This window comes from Nerophis lumbriciformis, linkage group LG20 (assembly GCF_033978685.3).
Source record: "Nerophis lumbriciformis linkage group LG20, RoL_Nlum_v2.1, whole genome shotgun sequence".
NCBI lineage: Eukaryota > Metazoa > Chordata > Actinopteri > Syngnathiformes > Syngnathidae > Nerophis > Nerophis lumbriciformis.
Genome location: NC_084567.2, coordinates 30,173,400 through 30,190,408, shown reverse-complemented (window position 1 = coordinate 30,190,408; position 17,009 = coordinate 30,173,400). Strand labels below are relative to the sequence as shown.

The following is a 17,009-nucleotide window of genomic DNA, read 5'->3' as shown; positions in this document are numbered from 1 at the left end:
TCTGTGCTCGGCAAGTTGGTCTTCCGTTAGATAGGTATTGATCGATTTAAAAGGCGATTTATCAATACTAGAAAAAAGAAAACATTGAATTTAAGAACGGCAGACTTTATATGAAGTTCAGCAAGTTTAGTGGTAAGGTTAAACGTTAAAAGGGAACTGCCCTTTTTTTGGAATTTTGCCTATCATTCACAATGATAGGCAAGAACACACGTTTTTCTTTTTTTATGCATTCTAAATATTAAATACATGCGATCAAAAGTCTAGAAGCTGGATGGATGGATAGATGGATACTTAAAATTGTTGTGCTATTGGCACATTTTCACTTTGGCCCTTGGAGAAAAAAAGTTTGGGCACCCCTGCTCTAGTCGCAACATCTAATTGAGTCTAGTATACTCTCTAGTCACAACTTCTAATGGAGTCTAGTATATTCGCTAGTCACAACTTCTAATGGAGTCTAGTATATTCGCTAGTCACAATTTCTAATGGAGTCCAGTAGAGATGTCTGATAATGGCTTTTTTGCAGATATCCGATATTGTCCAACTCTTAATTACCGATTCCGATATCAACCGATACCGATATATACGGTCGTGGAATTAACACATTATTATGCCTAATTTTGTTGTGATGCCCCGCTAGATGCATTAAACAATGTAACAAGGTTTTCCAAAATAAGAGAACAACTTCAACTCAAGTTATGGAAAAAAGTGCCAACATGGCACTGCCATATTTATTATTGAAGTCACAAAGTGCATTATTTTTTTTAACATGCCTTAAAACAGCAGCTTGGAATTTGGGACATGCTGTCCCTGAGATAATCGTGATACCCACTACAACTATGGGAAATAGTATACTTTCACTTTCACAAAATGCATTATTATTATTTTTTTTTTAAACATGCCTCAAAACAACAGCTACACACTAGTGTGCCGTGAGATACAGTCTGGTGTGCCGTGGGAGATTATCTAATTTCACCTATTTGGGGTAAAAAATACTTTTTGCAAACCAGTAATTATAGTCTGCAAATGATATGGTGTTGTTGAGTGTCGGTGCTGTCTAGAGCTCGGCAGAGTAACCGTGTAATACTCTTCCAAAACAGTAGGTGGCAGCCGGTAGCTAATTGTTTTGTAGATGTCGGAAACAGCGGGAGGCAGCGTGCAGGTAAAAAGGTATTTAATGCTTAAACAAAAAATAAACAAAAGGTAAGTGCCCCTAAGAAAAGGCATTGAAGCTTAGGGAAGGCTATGCAGAACGAAACTAAAACTGAACTTGCTACAAAGTAAACAAAAACAGAATGCTGGACGACAGCAAAGACTTACTGTGGAGCAAAGACAATGTACATGAACATGACATGACAATCAACAATGTCCCCACAAAGAAGGATAAAAACAACTGAAATATTCTTGATTGCTAAAACAAAGTAGATACGGGAAATATCGCTCAAAGGAAGACATGAAACTGCTACAGGAAAATACCAAAAAAAGAGAAAAAGCCACCAAAATAGGAGCGCAAGACAAGAAGTAAAACACTACACACAGGAAAACAGCAAAAAAGTCCAAATAAGTCAGGGTGTGATGTGACAGGTGGTGACAGTACACCTACTTTGAGACAAGAGCTATAGTGGTGCATGCTTGGTTATGCTTTAAAGTCATATCCAACAATTGCGACAACAACTTTTTACTGTCAACTGAGTTTAGCTTTTTAATGATTTCTGCTGGTGGTGTGCCTCTGTGTTTTTTCAACGCAAAAAATGTGCCTTGGCTCAAAAAAGGTTGAAAAACACTGTACTAGAGTAATAAAGTACACAATAACATAGTCCTCCTTTAGTGCAAGACTGCCTGGCATACTGTATAACAGGAAATTATAAACCGGGCTCAATCAACCCTGCTCTAACGTATCTGTATGAGTAACACAAATGTGCTGCAAGCTAGTGGTGAGTGCTTGAAGTGGCCTACCAGTCAGTCAGAGCTTCTGAAATGCTGCATTGAAACAGGGCACCTCCGTTCACTGCAAGCTGCAAAGTGTGCGCCATGCAGGGCAGACTACCCACACCAAACTCCACCGTAGCTTTTGCCATACTGCGTGCGTTGTCCCTGACCACAACGTGAGCTTTCGCCCTGTGGTGGTTTTTGTTGTATTTTTGTTTTTTCTCGGCGGAGTCTTTAAGCGACAACTGTGTGGTACTACTTTTTTTCGGTGTTTGCTCTTCATCCATCTTCCGCTTGTATTCATTGTGTATCTCCTTATGATTCTTGAAGAGGTGGGAGATCAAATTGCTCGCATAACCAACTTTTTGCAGTCATTGCAAATTGCCAGTTTTGTATCCGTCAGACACACTTTAAAATAATCCCAAACCATGGACATGGTGTCGTTAGTCACCGAGCGAGCTCACTTGTTAGCCATGGCTACAGCACCGGCAACAACACACTCTTGTTGTTGTTATGCTCCGCTCGCGGCGGTTTGATGAGGTCATCAAGCGTCGCCAGTAAACCTCTCATGCTGCAGTCGTCAACTTCTGAGTTGCGTGTGGGAGAGGGGAGGGGCTGCTGACTGGGAGACGCATCTGCTCTGTACCTCCCCTACGTCCGTGTTTTACCGGATATGTACCGCTCCGTACAGCGGCGTTTTAAAAAGTCATTAATTTTACTTTTTGAAACTGATACCGATAATTTCCGATATTACATTTATTTATCGGCCGATAATATCGGCCTACATCTCTACTCTGTAGTCACAACTTCTAATGGAGTCCAGTGTACACGAGTCACAACTTCTAATGGGCTGAAGGAGTCTAGTATACTCTAGTCACAGTTCTAAACACTCACTCTAGTTCTCACCTTCTCTAGAGCATTGTTCAGGTCCTTCTCATTCTCAGGAGGAGTTCTCAGCAGTAGAACCTCACAAGCGTCTTTGAGCAGAGGGATCACACTGAGGAAGATGAGTGTGGCGATGAAGAGGGAGCAGATGGGGTCAGCGATCAACCAGCCAAACTGACGAATGAGGATGGTGGAGATAATGACTCCAACGCTGCCCAACGTGTCAGCCAGGACATGAAGGTAGACGCCTGAGAAGACGACAGGAACAATAATTACATTTAGCTTCTGGATACTCAAATGTTATTTTATATACACAGTTCCACCACCTCTCATGTTGGCATTCATGCCCCCTGAACTGTGGGAAGGTCCATGTCCGCCATGTCCGTGTCCGCCATGTCCGTGTCCTCCATGAGCGTGGCCTCCATGAGCGTGGCCTCCATGAGCGTGGCCGTGGCCGTGCTCACCATGGGAGTGTCCATGGTGTGAATGTCCGTGGTCGTGCGTGGAGCAACTTTTTCCACCGTGGGAGTGAGCGTGGCTGAAGGCGCAGATTCCCACAAGGTTGACCAACAAGCCGCCAACAGACACGGGCTATAAGAAACACCAAGCAAAAAAATATAATAAACAAATTAATTAAATAAATAAATAACACCAAGCAGAGGTCAGACTGTTTACAATATAGAAGGTGTTTACGTCTAAGCCTCTTAGACTGATTGTCTATGTCAACCTAAATGCAACTAATTTAATAAATGATAATCAAATATGTGTTAAGCTACAGCACATTGTTCTTCTCAAGTTGTGCATTGTTTTATTTTGGGTTAAGTATTTAGCAGAGCTGGTACAGTAATTTTGACTCCAATTAAAACTAATCGCACACATTTCTTACGAACTTTGGTAGAATCCAAGTTATTATTGCCATGCTTTTATTTTGAAGTGTACATGAAAGTGAACAGAAAGTCACTGTTTGGAGAGTAAGTAGACTGTAGTTATCCGTCTATCCATGTAGTATGTTACGAACCTCTCTCATTGTCTTTATTTCCCTCTATCCCCGTGGTTGCTACCCCTTGCTTCCGGAGGTTTGGCCAGCACTATTGCACTTTCACAATTTCTGCTGGTTATTGTTTGTAGTGAGGCCGATGACGGCAAGGCTGGAGAGGACCATTACTGTCGTTGCAGTCATTATGTGACTATTAATGTGGTTTGTACAACTGTTGTTGTGACAATTGTCTCTTGTCTTATTTCCTGTCTCTATCTGTCTTTACTCTATCCATCCACTACTTTGTCTCTCTATCTCAACACAACTGGTCGAGACTCCAAAGTCCCTAGCTAAGTTCTGTCTGATTATTTTCCTTAAGGGGAGTTTTTCCTTGCCTCCGTCACCAAGTGCTTACTCATGTGGTGATCAATTGGTTGTCTTTAAAGTATGATCCATATTTAAAGTGGCTACAACTTCTTATGTAATTTGGCGCTATAAAAATAGGCCTGAATATAATTAAAATCGCACTGCTTAGTGATAACGAACGGATAAAGTAAATACAGGGCTAGAATTGCTGTTACTATTACTGCTACTTTTGACTAAATGTCATTAATTAATTTTGTGAATTTGCCTCTAGTTCAGGAATCAATGTTTTCCAGGCCAAAAACCCCCAAACCGATGAAAAGATGGAGCGGAAACCCTCTATTTATATATGCTATATAAAATTGCAATTGTGTTTTAAATTAAACGGGTACTGCAACTTCCTCCCACCTCCAAAGACATGCACCTGGGGATAGGCTAAATTGTCCCTAGTGTGTGAATGTGAGTGTGAATCTGTCTGTCTATCTGTGTTGCCCTGCAATGACTTGGTCAGAGTGTACCCTGCTTTTTGCCCAAGTGCAGCTGGGCTAGGCTCCAGCTCCCCCGCAACCCCGAGAGGGACAAGTAGTAGAAAATGAATGGATGGATGGATACTAAGATATTCAAATAATATAGTAAAACGCAACTAATCACAAGCGGTCAATTAGCGCATTCATTACTAGCTGGCAACTGGAGCACTAATTGCTTGCTGGCAAATAGAGCGCTAGACTGCTAACGTGAATAGAGAAATATAAGAATTTGTTCAAGTTTTTATTTTAAAGCTGCAAGGTACAGTGAGTAGGGTGGTCATGTCACAGCAATTTATAAACTACGCAGGATGTAACGATATTGAACATACCGTTGTATTGCCGTTTCAAAATCTTATCAATAACGGCGTGACTCGTGACGGTATCAAACAAAAAATTGATGAGAGTCGTTTTTTCTGGTACTTTTGCTTTGGCGGTTCTGAAAAATCAATATCTTTTGATGTGCCTTTATTACGCCCGTTTGCTCTTCACTGCGCCTGACGGGCGAAGAACAGGGCATTCCCTTCGGCTCACCCCCCCCGACCCTTGCGTGTTTACATGGGCTTCTCTGATGAACAACAAACATAAATTTGCTTGAGAATGTATCTCTCCTTGTAAGGACTTTATCACTAATCTCATCTGTTTATGTTGTTCACAAAGTTGTAAGCTATTTAGCACAGCAGCTTGCGATAGCTCCTGTCTGCTGTTAGGTGTGTCAAATTGCGACACCTCGGCTTAAAAGTGCCTCTCTCCATAGCCTGTGCAAACTAGGCTACTGCAGTATAGCGGCTTAGTGGCTGAAAAGTAGTTTTAAACTTAACAGCCAGCGGCTTTCACTGCAGTAAGCGAATAAAAGCTCCATCTATCCCCTCGCACAAGCGTGAGGCTATAAACCTAACGTTATTGAACAAAATGAATGAAAACTGCTTTGACATAGTAACGGCTAACTAATTACTCTGTAAAAATAAACAACACATTACTGCTTGCAACACAAATTATCTGGGTTTTTTTTTTTTTTTTAATACCGGTATATACCGCCATTCGGACAAAAAATGCCACGATATCAGTTTTGGTCCATATCAACCAGCCCTAGTGTAAGTAATATAAAACTATACTTATTTGACACTGGTTTATATTGACAAATATGCTGTTTTAGAATGCAATGTATGTCTTGCAGGTATAATTATGGGCCCTGCGATGAGGTGGCGACTTGTCCAGGGTGTACCCCGCCTTCCGCCCGATTGTAGCTGAGATAGGCTCCAGCGCCCCCCGCGACCCCAAAAGGGAATAAGCGGTAGAAAATGGATGGATGGATGGGATGTTCAATTATGGACACGAGCTTGTGTGCTATGTTGTTGTGTAACTGCTAGGTCCTAGTAGCCTATAGCCTAATTATGTGTAACTTTTGTCAATAACTTGACTAACATACAAGAAAAGACCAACCATGTCTGCTTGTTGGAGGACATTTAGATGTTAACTGGCTTTGCACAAATAAAACGCACTGCAGGACTGCTTCTAACAGAGATTTTATCACACATTTTACAAGCAAGCTGATATCATCTGATACCATACTTGCCAACCCTCCCGGATTTTCCGGGAGACTCCCAAAATTCAGCGCCTCTCCCGAAAACCTCCCGGGACAAATTTTCTCCCGAAATTCAGGCGGAGCTGGAGGCCACGCCCCCTCCAGCTCCATGCGGACCTGAGTGACGTGTTTTCACGTCCGCTTTCCCACAATATAAACAGCATGCCTGCCCAATCACATTATAACTGTAGAATGATCGAGGGCGAGTTCTTGGTTTCTTATGTGGGTTTATTGTTAGGCAGTTTCATTAACGTCCTCCCAGCGCGGCAACAACACACAACAACAGCAGCAGCAGTCACGTTTTCGTCTACCGTAAAGCAGTTCGTCTGCCGTAAACAGCAATGTTGTGACACTCTTAAACAGAACAATACTGCCATCTACTGTACATGCATATGTGACAATAACATCTATGGCTTTTAGAGAGTGCAGTGCACAACTGCGCACACAACAAGGAGACGAAGCAGAATGCATCATCAGAGAGGGTGTTCAGCATGGTTAGAAAAATAGTGACAGAGAATAGAACAAGGATGGACAATTCAACCCTTAACTCAACAATGAGTAGATGAGTGTTATGTGTGTGTATATGTGTAAATAAATGAACACTGAAATTCAAGTATTTCTCTTATATATATATATATATATATATATATATATATACATATATATACCTACTCAGTGGCCTAGTGGTTAGAGTGTCCGTCCTGAGATCGGTAGGTTCGGAGTTCAAATCCCGGCCGAGTCATACCAAAGACTATAAAAAATGGGACCCATTACCTCCCTGCTTGGCACTCAGCATCAAGGGTTGGAATTGGGGGTTAAATCACCAAAATGATTCCCGGGCGCAGCCACCGCTGCTGCCCACTGCTCCCCTCACCTCCCAGGGGGTGATCAAGGGTGATGGGTCAAATGCAGAGAATAATCTCGCCACACCTAGTGTGTGTGTGACAATCATTGGTACTTTAACTTTAACTTTACTTTATATATATATATATATATATATATATATATATATATATATAATAAAATAAATATATATACATATAGCTAGAATTCACTGAAAGTCAAGTATTTCTTATATATACTTGGTAAATTCTAGCTGTAAATATACTCCTCCCCTCTTAACCACGCCCCCAACCACGCCCCCACCCCAACCACGACCCCCCCACCTCCCGAAATCGGAGGTCTCAAAGTTGGCAAGTATGTCTGATACTTGCTTGTATCGGACCAATATCCGATATCATTATCGGCTTGGTACGCCTCTAATGAGGCGGAAAAGGAAGTTAAGACTACGACGTCCATAAAAGACCACGCTATTAGAATCTAAGATGTTTCCATTGTGTATTTTTGTTGGACTGCTGCTGCTTACTGAACCAACTTCTTTGTGAGGCTTGATACAGTTTATATTGTGGTAATGGGCATCAATGCTGAGCATGTACACAAAACATACGAGGTGGCTGAGTGGTAATACAAATGACTGAGTGTAGATTTGTGTCTGCACATTGTTGAGGAAACATCTAATGAATGCAACAATGGAACAACACGAGCGTGTTTGTGAAGCTTTCACAAGAAGATGGGCAAGCACTTGACTCACAGTCAGCATGTCTGTGTTTATGTTAGGAGGGTCCACTAAACGGGTGACAGACTCCATGAAGACAAAGAAAGCGATGACCATCAGGAACAGGCCATTGATGAACCCAGAAAGGATTTCTACACGACCATACCTGGAGAAACAAGCACAGATTATCAATTTATGTACATCGAGTTCGAAAAATAACTCCACATTTTTACCCGTAGGAGAATATCCTGGTGGCTTTCCAGCGAGTCATGAGTGCGGCAAACAGGCCGAGGACTAAAGCGGAGCAGTCAAACAACATGTGGAAGCCATCTGAGATCAGTCCAAGACTGTTTGTCCAAACGCCATAAAAGAGCTCCACAAAGGTGAACGCCTGGAACACAAAGATCCTCACGTAAACAATTCTGACAGCACTTAATCATTCAAAACTAAAGAAAAACACATTCACTGCATAAATAGAGCAGAACGTTGTAATGCCTGATGTTTCGTATGACAACATGTATGAATCCAAACATCAACATACCAAGTTGAGACACAGGAAGTAGAAGATCTGTCTTGAGTCGTACTCCTCCAGGATCTGTTTCAAGGAGTCTTTAATGAAGCGTGGTAGCGACTGGGATGTGTGCTGCAAGGCGTCACCCATGAAGTTGTACAATGGTGTCCCTTCAGGGGAGTAGCCCACTAAGGTGCCCTTGTGACCTTTTTTTGATGGTGATGACAGAATACTGGACGCTGCGTGGGAAGAATAAAGACAGAAATTCTTCAAAGTGCTGTCAGAGCACCAACCTCACATATAAATATAATAAACATACCATAACAAGGAAATGTGGTCCATAATTTCACTGTTTTCAGGATTTTACATGTATACAGGTTCACTAGGATATTAGTGATCATACACTTTAAAATGGAGTGAAAAATATGTTTTAAAAAAACATGTTCTCATCAAACATACTTTTTAACTATTAACAACAGCAGCATATTTAAAATGTTACTTAAACTTAGGGCTGGGCGATATATCGATATATGCGATATATCGCGGGTTTGTCTCTGTGCGATATAGAAAATGACTGTATCGTGATATTCGAGTATACGTTCTCACGCAGTTGCTTTTAGCTGCGGACATTACACGCACCTTCTTACACACGTCACATACTGTCACGACATATGTCACATACGTATACGCCCTCGCGCAGCAGAGAGGTAGCAGCATGGCTAAAGTTAGCTGTGGTGCGAGTGGTAATACGAGAGAAAGAAGCTGCAAATCTGGTAACAAATGAAGGAAGAATTAATTCCCAAGAAAAACAGCACGGAGTCCATCGTCTGGCGGTGGTTTGGCTTCAAGTGGGAATATGTCGAACAGACAACCGTAATTTGTCAAGTGTGGGGAAAAAGCATTGCTACAAAAAGTAGCATTACTGCTAATAGGTAGCATCATTTGAAAAGTCACCTGCTAGAGAATGTAGAGTGCTTACTCCGCATGTCAACATCTCCGTTCGGTGCCACACGCCCACACCATCAAAATGCCGAGGCAAACGTTTCCGGATCAACACCGTATGAAAAAAATAGTCAACAACAAAAGAGATAATGTCCGCAGGAACCTACCACATAGCGAAGGACATACACTATTTGATTTCCTATTAAGCAGCTAATTTTTATTTGACACTTATTGAAATATCTTGTATGACATCATGTACAAAAGTGCACTTTATTTGTTTTAAACTATTGTAGTGGCGTTCTGTACAAAAAGTGCACTTTGATTTAGTGTTGTTTTGATTTGTCATCTTAGTGACATCATGCACAAAAGTGCACTAACAGCTTGTTTTAAAATGACTGACAATTTTGCACTTTTTGTTTTGGAAATTACATGAATGTTTGTGCCACTGCTTAATAACTGTTTAATAAATATAGTGTTGGTCAATTGACTTAGTTGTGATTTCCCTCTCTGCATGAAAGTTTAAAATGAGCATATATTAACGCAGTATGAACAAGAATGTTTTAATGTAGACACATAGAATCATCATACTGCTGTGATTATGTGTATCAAGTGTTCATTCAAGGCTAACGCAAAATATCGAGATATATATCATGTATCACGATACGGCCTAAAAATATCGAGATATTAAAAAAGACCATATCGCCCAGCCCTACTTAAACTACAGTTTTTTAAGGTTTTAGGGCAACACCGTATAAACTATTTGGGGTGAAAAAAAAGGACCTCCGATACAATACCGATATTGGCGCCTTTAGTATTGGCCGAAATGGATATTGATCTGATACGGTATCAGCAGGAATCATACAAACCGTCATTATTTTGTACTGTAGAATGTTAAAGAAGGTTTGATCAAGTGAAATTAGTCAAAGAGAAAACAGTCAATACGTTTCCATGCACTATTTCTGAAATAATTTTGTTTCTTTTATTTTCACACCTACATGTGAAGTCCCAGTTTTCATGCTCCATCTCTAATGCAACTGCTGGCCATACAATGTGTGCCTCTCTGCTTTAAGTGATCATAGAAGGCCTTACCTACATCTACGGCAACAAACACTTCACTGCTTTGACTATTTACTATTTATACAAACTACGCAGTTAATTTTTAATTGCTGGTTTACATGTCAATGACGTTATCTAAATTGTTGTACATGGACGTTAAATTTTTACATCACTAAATACATTTGAACAACAATGTTGTTGTGGATGATCTGACTGAATGAAGTCAATGCTGTTTTGTAGTAATGTGTCTATCGCTATTTAATTATTGTTGTCTACTATCAATTTCATTGTGTATACAGACAGGTTTTAGTGTCAAAATACGTCTATTTGGAGGTTTTCTCTACCAGTCTCTCCTCCATCCAGGATGTGATAGCGTCATGTTAATTCAAAGTGTCTTCTTTGAGAAATCCTGGCACTTATTAAACGGGTATGTTTTTATATCATACATCGACTTATTACAGATTCTTTATATTTACTTTGTATGCTTGTTGGCGTGAACAATTCCTCCTCACTCAACCACCGGCTTGTTCTTCTTTGCTTGTAAATAATGTAGCGAAGAGCGACTTTTAGGTCCTCCACAGAGATTAGCACACTGTTAACGCCTACATGCCAGAGAAAACTAGTTTCTAAATCGCATAAGCAAGGTGTGTTAACCTGATTTTTCAAAAGCCAAACACAATCAGATTAAGATGTTTCTATGTGTTAAAAAAAGCTTATTTCGAGACAAACTATTAGGAAATGGTAGAATGATATGTACTAAAAATGTTAACCTATTTATTATTTACCATCTGAAATGGACGTATGCAGTCTTTAAATTGTATTTAGTTTAGTTCAGTTTATTTTGAACATGAAAACAATTAAATTACAATGTAATGCATAACATATTTACAGTAGTGCAGGAGTAATTTGTTTTTTTGGCTATACCTACCTATACAATAGTTAAGAGCATGATGTAGTAAGTTGAATGATGCGGACACATTTGTTACTGGATACTTTCTAATACGCTTTTGCCTCGGAGACTTGTTGATATTGACAAATGTGATGTATGACACTGCAATAATGTTCTTTTATGGACACTTATTACGTATGTCTAGCTTGTGTGTTATTGTGTGCTTAGTTGTTGTGTAGCTCCTAGCTCCTATAGCAGGGGTAGGGAACCTATGGCTCGAGAGCCAGATGTGGCTCTTTTGATGACTGCATCTGGCTCTCAGATAAATCCTAGCTGACATTGCTTAACACAATAAGTAATGAATAATTCTGCTGGTAATCACAGTGTTAAAAATAACCATGTATCAACCAGACTACAAAGCCATCAGCAAAACCATGCAGCACCAGAAGTCGCATTAATGGTAAGAAGTATTTTATTTATTATTGGTTACCTTCAGAATAATGTTATTAAAAAGAAAAAGAGACTTATTATACTCTAAAATGTTGGTCTTACTTAAAAATGCACGCATTTAGTTGTATTCAGTGTTAAAAATTATTATATGGCTCTCACGGAAATACATTTTAAAATATTTGGCTTTCATGGCTCTCTCAGCCAAAAAGGTTCCCGACCCCTATCTTATAGCCTACATGTTTACCTTTTTTAAATAATTTGACTAAAATACAAGAAAAGACCAACCTTGTGTGCTTATTGGAGGACATTTAGATGTTGACCGGCTGTCTAGCTTTGCACAGGTAACCACGCTGCTGGTACCAGGGATTATTTCACACATTTTACATGTAAGCACATATAATACCATACATTTTTTGTTGATATCGGACCAGTATCCGTATAAATAATAAATCGGGACACCACTATTAAAAAATGTTTTACTTATAATCTGCAGCACATTATAAAAACTAAATACTTTTTAAGTTTTTTCTGGACTAAAAGGCGCTACTTTTTTCCTATGCTTTTAACCCCGCAGTTTATAAAACGGTGCGGCTAATTTATGTATTTTTCTTCGCTAACAGCCAGGATGTTTTGTATTCAACAAATAATTTTCATGAAACACCGACAAACACTGAAAAGGTGTGTTATTGTATGTGCTATGGTGCCATTTTTTTAACGAGTTCACTCCTACTGGGTAAAAAAATGACTTCCCGTTTCACGCCTTGAGCCGGAACATACTGTTTATCCCGTTTGGTCTACTCGTCGTCTAAAGCGTTTCTGCTCGAAGTGATTCTTCATTCATCTCTCCAAGCAACGTTTGTAAGTTTTACAATACAACTAAAATACATCATACTTACTGAGCCGTCCCATGTGTGATGTCTGTAGGAGTGTTTTCATGCATTTTTGCACGTGCAATCGTAATGTACCGGTAATCAAGCTACAGTCGTTAGTATTAGCGAATATGCCAACACGTTTAAATGTGTCTGTGTTAGTATTAATAACTTACAATAGCATTCTTTTTATATTGTTTCAGTTTAATAAATTTACTAAAACGTCACCATGGAGTTATTAACTCTGTTTAGCTGATTGTAAAGCTGGCTTCCTCAGCTAACAGGTCTATGACGATGGCTTCTGTTTTGTTTGATCAGCCGTTTTACTGCCGTATAACAGGCACCGTTTGGAACAAATAAGATATGTAAATAAACATTTACAAAATCTTACGCACCAGTATAAATTTAAAAAATAAAGTTATTATTATACAGTAATATTTAAATACCAGTGCTCTATATAGCCCGGAAATTACGATAACTAAAAAAACAACAAAAGTTGAAAAAAAATAAAGCATCAGGTTTCATGTTGTGATAAAGTTGAGATGTAAACAATCATTATTATTATTATTGGGGGCGGTATAGCTCGGTTGGTAGAGTGGCCGTGCCAGCAACTTGAGGGTTCCAGTTTCGATGCCCGCTTCCGCCATCCTAGTCACTGCCGTTGTGTCCTTGGGCAAGACACTTTACCCACCTGCTCCCAGTGCCACCCACACTGGTTTAAATGTAACTTAGATATTGGGTTTCACTGTGTAAAGCGCTTTGAGTCACTAGAGAAAAGCGCTATATAAATATAATCCACTTCACTTCACATATTAGTTTTATTCAATTATTTTAATACATTTATTTTGATGTATTCATAATTATTAATCAATAAAATATATAATAATTTGTCAGCAATAAAGAATGACATGCTGTGTCTTCTTTAAATGCATACATATTCAATATTATCCATCCATTCATTTTCTACCGCTTGTCTATTACATCATACATAATTATATAAGTCAGTGTATCATATGTTTAACCTTTTAGCATATCTACATTTAGTTCAAGTCTGACAATCAGATCACAAGGTGTTTTTTTTAGTAAATGGCCTACTGTGTAAACTTTAGACACGCCTACTTTATGGGAACATGTTGTGTGTGAAATAAATAAATTAGAAAAGAAGAACTCATTAGAATTTCTTTGTTCAGGATAAAGTGTACTACTTACACATGATGAAGAAGATGGCACTGACCAGCACCCCTCCAGAGAGCACATGTTCTGTGCTGCTCTCCTGGGGCGGTTTGCTCATAGAGCGCAATTGGTCTGTCAGCGGGTGGGTCCAAAAGTTGGCGAGTAGCAGGGAGCTGGAGAAGAGAGCGATGGCGCCATATCGGGCGCACCGCTGCACCTCCATTTTTGCACTGCAGATGGCCTCCACGTAAAACTGGAGGATGACCACGGAGAGGATGATCATGACGAAAGGCAGGATGAGAGAAGACCACGACTCTACTTTACTCTGCTCAGATGGAGAGAGAGAGAGAGAGAGAGAGAGAGAGAGAGAGAGAGAGAGAGAGAGAGAGAGAGAGAGAGAGAGAGAGAGAGAGAGAGAGAGAGAGAGAGAGAGAGAGAGAGAGAGAGAGAGAGAGAGAGAGAGAGAGAGAGAGAGAGATCCACAAAGATAGAAACTGTTTTCAATGTCACTTTAAATGAAGCAGGTAAAAGTAGAGATGTCCCGATCAACATTTTTGGCCTACGATCCCAATCTGATTTAGAGTCCCGATCCAATACTTTGAAAATAGACCATAGAAGTGAAAATGTTTAATAGCAAGTAACTAAGTAAACACAAAAACACATTTTAAAAGGCGTATATTATTAAATGTAGAACACGTTAGTATTGTTGTAAATTAGATGATGTATTAAATTTGTGGTATTGAATGCTACATACATTTTTTAAACAGAATAAAATGTCTCGTCCACAATAACTAAATAAAAACTACTACTGGCTTCCATTTAGATAATTTGGGTTTTGCCCTGAAAGCCTTCCTTTATTCATAGACTTACTCTCTGAGTTTGTAAACAATAACAAAAACGACCAAAACAATTATCAAGGTTTCCCCGAGACTGCCAAGATACCTGTGGCTATGAGCGGCGTCACCATGACGTCATCAAATAATTTGCTCTGATGATATATGATATTTCTTTAAAAGGGCTAAAAAATGCTAAAGGCCTCACCTTTTCTCCTCCAAACATATTGCTGGGTATTGTGGCTAACCAGCTAAATTTTTGTTTCATCTGACCACAGAACTTTCCTCCAGAAGGTCTTATCTTTGTCCATGTAATGTCAGATGAAACAAAAATGTAGCTGTTTGGCCACAATACCCAGCAATATGTTTGGAGGAGAAAAGGTGAGGCCTTTAATCCCAGGAACACCACTCCTACCGTCAAGCATGGTGGTGGTAGTATTATGCTCTGGGCCTGTTTTGCTGCCAATGAAACTGGTGCTTTACAGAGAGTAAATGGGACAATAAAAAAGGAGGATTACCTCCAAATTCTTCAGGACAACCTAAAATCATCAGCCCGGCGGTTGGGTCTTGGGCGCAGTTGGGTGTTCCTACAGGACAACGACCCCAAACACACGTGTGGCTAAATGGCTAAATCAGGCTACAATTAAGGTTTTAGAATGGCCTTCCCAAAGTCCTGACTTCAATGTGTAGACAATACTGAAGAAACAAGTCCATGTCAGAAAACCAACAAATTTAGCTGAATGCACCAATTTTGGCAAGATGAGTGATCAAAAATAATAAGCTATATATATATATATATAAATTCATACAGTAACGATATGTTCGTGTGATTTAGACTTGATGTCAGTTTTTCCCATGTTTGCAAACACACCGTCTGTGCCTGAGACGAAAGAGTTTGCACGGGAAGTAAAACCTGTTGGAATTGTGCCATTTGTTATCATAATATTGGTAATAACTAGGGATGTCCCGATCCAGGTTTTTGCACTTCCGATCCGATACTGATATTGTTTTTGCATTTCCGATCCGATACCGATACTGACCGATACTGGCCTATCCGAGCATGTATTAAAGTTTAAAGTTATTTAGCCTACTTAGTTGTCAGAATCATGTTGAAAAGGGTTTTAGTACTCTTGATAACAACTAGCCAGCTGAATTAGGGGAGTTTGAATAATACACAATGGTTGGTAACAAGAAACTGACCTGTTTATTCAAGGATAAACACAAAATAGACAAAATTATACATGACAAACAGAAATGGCATCATTGAACTAGGGCTGGGCGATATGGCCTTTTTTAAATATTTCGATATTTTAAGGCCATATTGCGATACACGATATATATCTCGATATTTTGCCTTAGCCTTGAATGAACACTGGATGCATATAATCACAGCAGTATGATGATTCTATGTGTTTTGATTGATTGATTGAGACTTTTATTAGTAGGTTGCACAGTGAAGTACATATTCCGTACAATTGACCACTAAATGGTAACACCCGAATAAGTTTTTCAACTTGTTTAAGTCGGGGTCCACTTAAATTGATTCATGATACAGATATATACTATCAGATATATACTATCATCATAATACAGTCATCACACAAGATAATCACATTGAATTATTTACATTATTTATAATCCAGAGTGTGGAGGGGGGTGCCGGATGTAAGTGTCAAAAAGACAGCCAAAAGAGTTTGATATGAGAATAAATCTAAAGTTAAAATATAGGGTAGAAATGCACCTATTTGCAGGAAATGTAGTCTTGATTTTCAAAATTTTCTTTCAAGGCTTGCATGTCTACATTAAAACATTCTTCTTCATACTGCATTAATATATGCTACTTTTAAACTATCACGCAGAGAAGAAAATCACAACTAAAAAAAATCACTAATTTTTTCATACGGTGTTGATGTGGAAATTTTTGCCTCGGCATTTTGATGGTGTGGGCGTGTGGCACCGAATGGAGATAAGCGTCTCAACAGACGTCACAATATTTGAACAATGATGACAAAAACTGTTTTCTCTGTCGTGTCCGTGTGTCGAAAATTGTTATGCGCTTATTTTTTTATTTGATTTTGTGCGTGGCATAGATTTGCTATGCGCAGAGGACGCTTAAACAGTGCGCAATTGCACAGGCGCGCACCTTAGAGGGATCGTTGCTCGCACGGCTGCGCTAGCATCACAGCTAACGTTAGCCATGCTGCTACCTCTCTGCTCGGGGAGGACGTATACGTATGTGACGTATGACGTGACAGTATGTGACGTATGACATGACAGTATGTGACGTGTGTAAGAAGGTGCGCTTGCTGTCTGTGAGAGGGAGACACAGGAAAGAGTGAGAAGAGCCTGTCGTGTCATGCCAGCAGCTAAAAGCAACTGCGTGAGAATTCACAGACCTGTGGATGTGTTGAAGGTGTGCTGGAAAATGCGGAACGGAAATTACGGAGCAGCAGAAAAGTGGAATGTATTATT

General features: G+C 39.6%; 1 protein-coding gene across 1 annotated transcript in view; it reads right to left on the bottom strand.

The window, feature by feature from the left end:
• The window catches only part of slc30a5 (solute carrier family 30 member 5), a 29,960-nt gene that overhangs the window by 4,452 nt on the left and 8,499 nt on the right, over nt 1-17,009 (bottom strand). Inside the window, exons 9-14 of the mRNA XM_061980773.2 lie at nt 13,741-14,029; nt 8,356-8,564; nt 8,048-8,205; nt 7,851-7,980; nt 3,138-3,402; nt 2,833-3,059 (exon numbers count right to left, since the gene is read on the bottom strand). Coding sequence (XP_061836757.2) covers nt 2,833-3,059; nt 3,138-3,402; nt 7,851-7,980; nt 8,048-8,205; nt 8,356-8,564; nt 13,741-14,029 — 1,278 coding nt within the window. The remainder of the gene's footprint in view (nt 1-2,832; nt 3,060-3,137; nt 3,403-7,850; nt 7,981-8,047; nt 8,206-8,355; nt 8,565-13,740; nt 14,030-17,009) is intronic.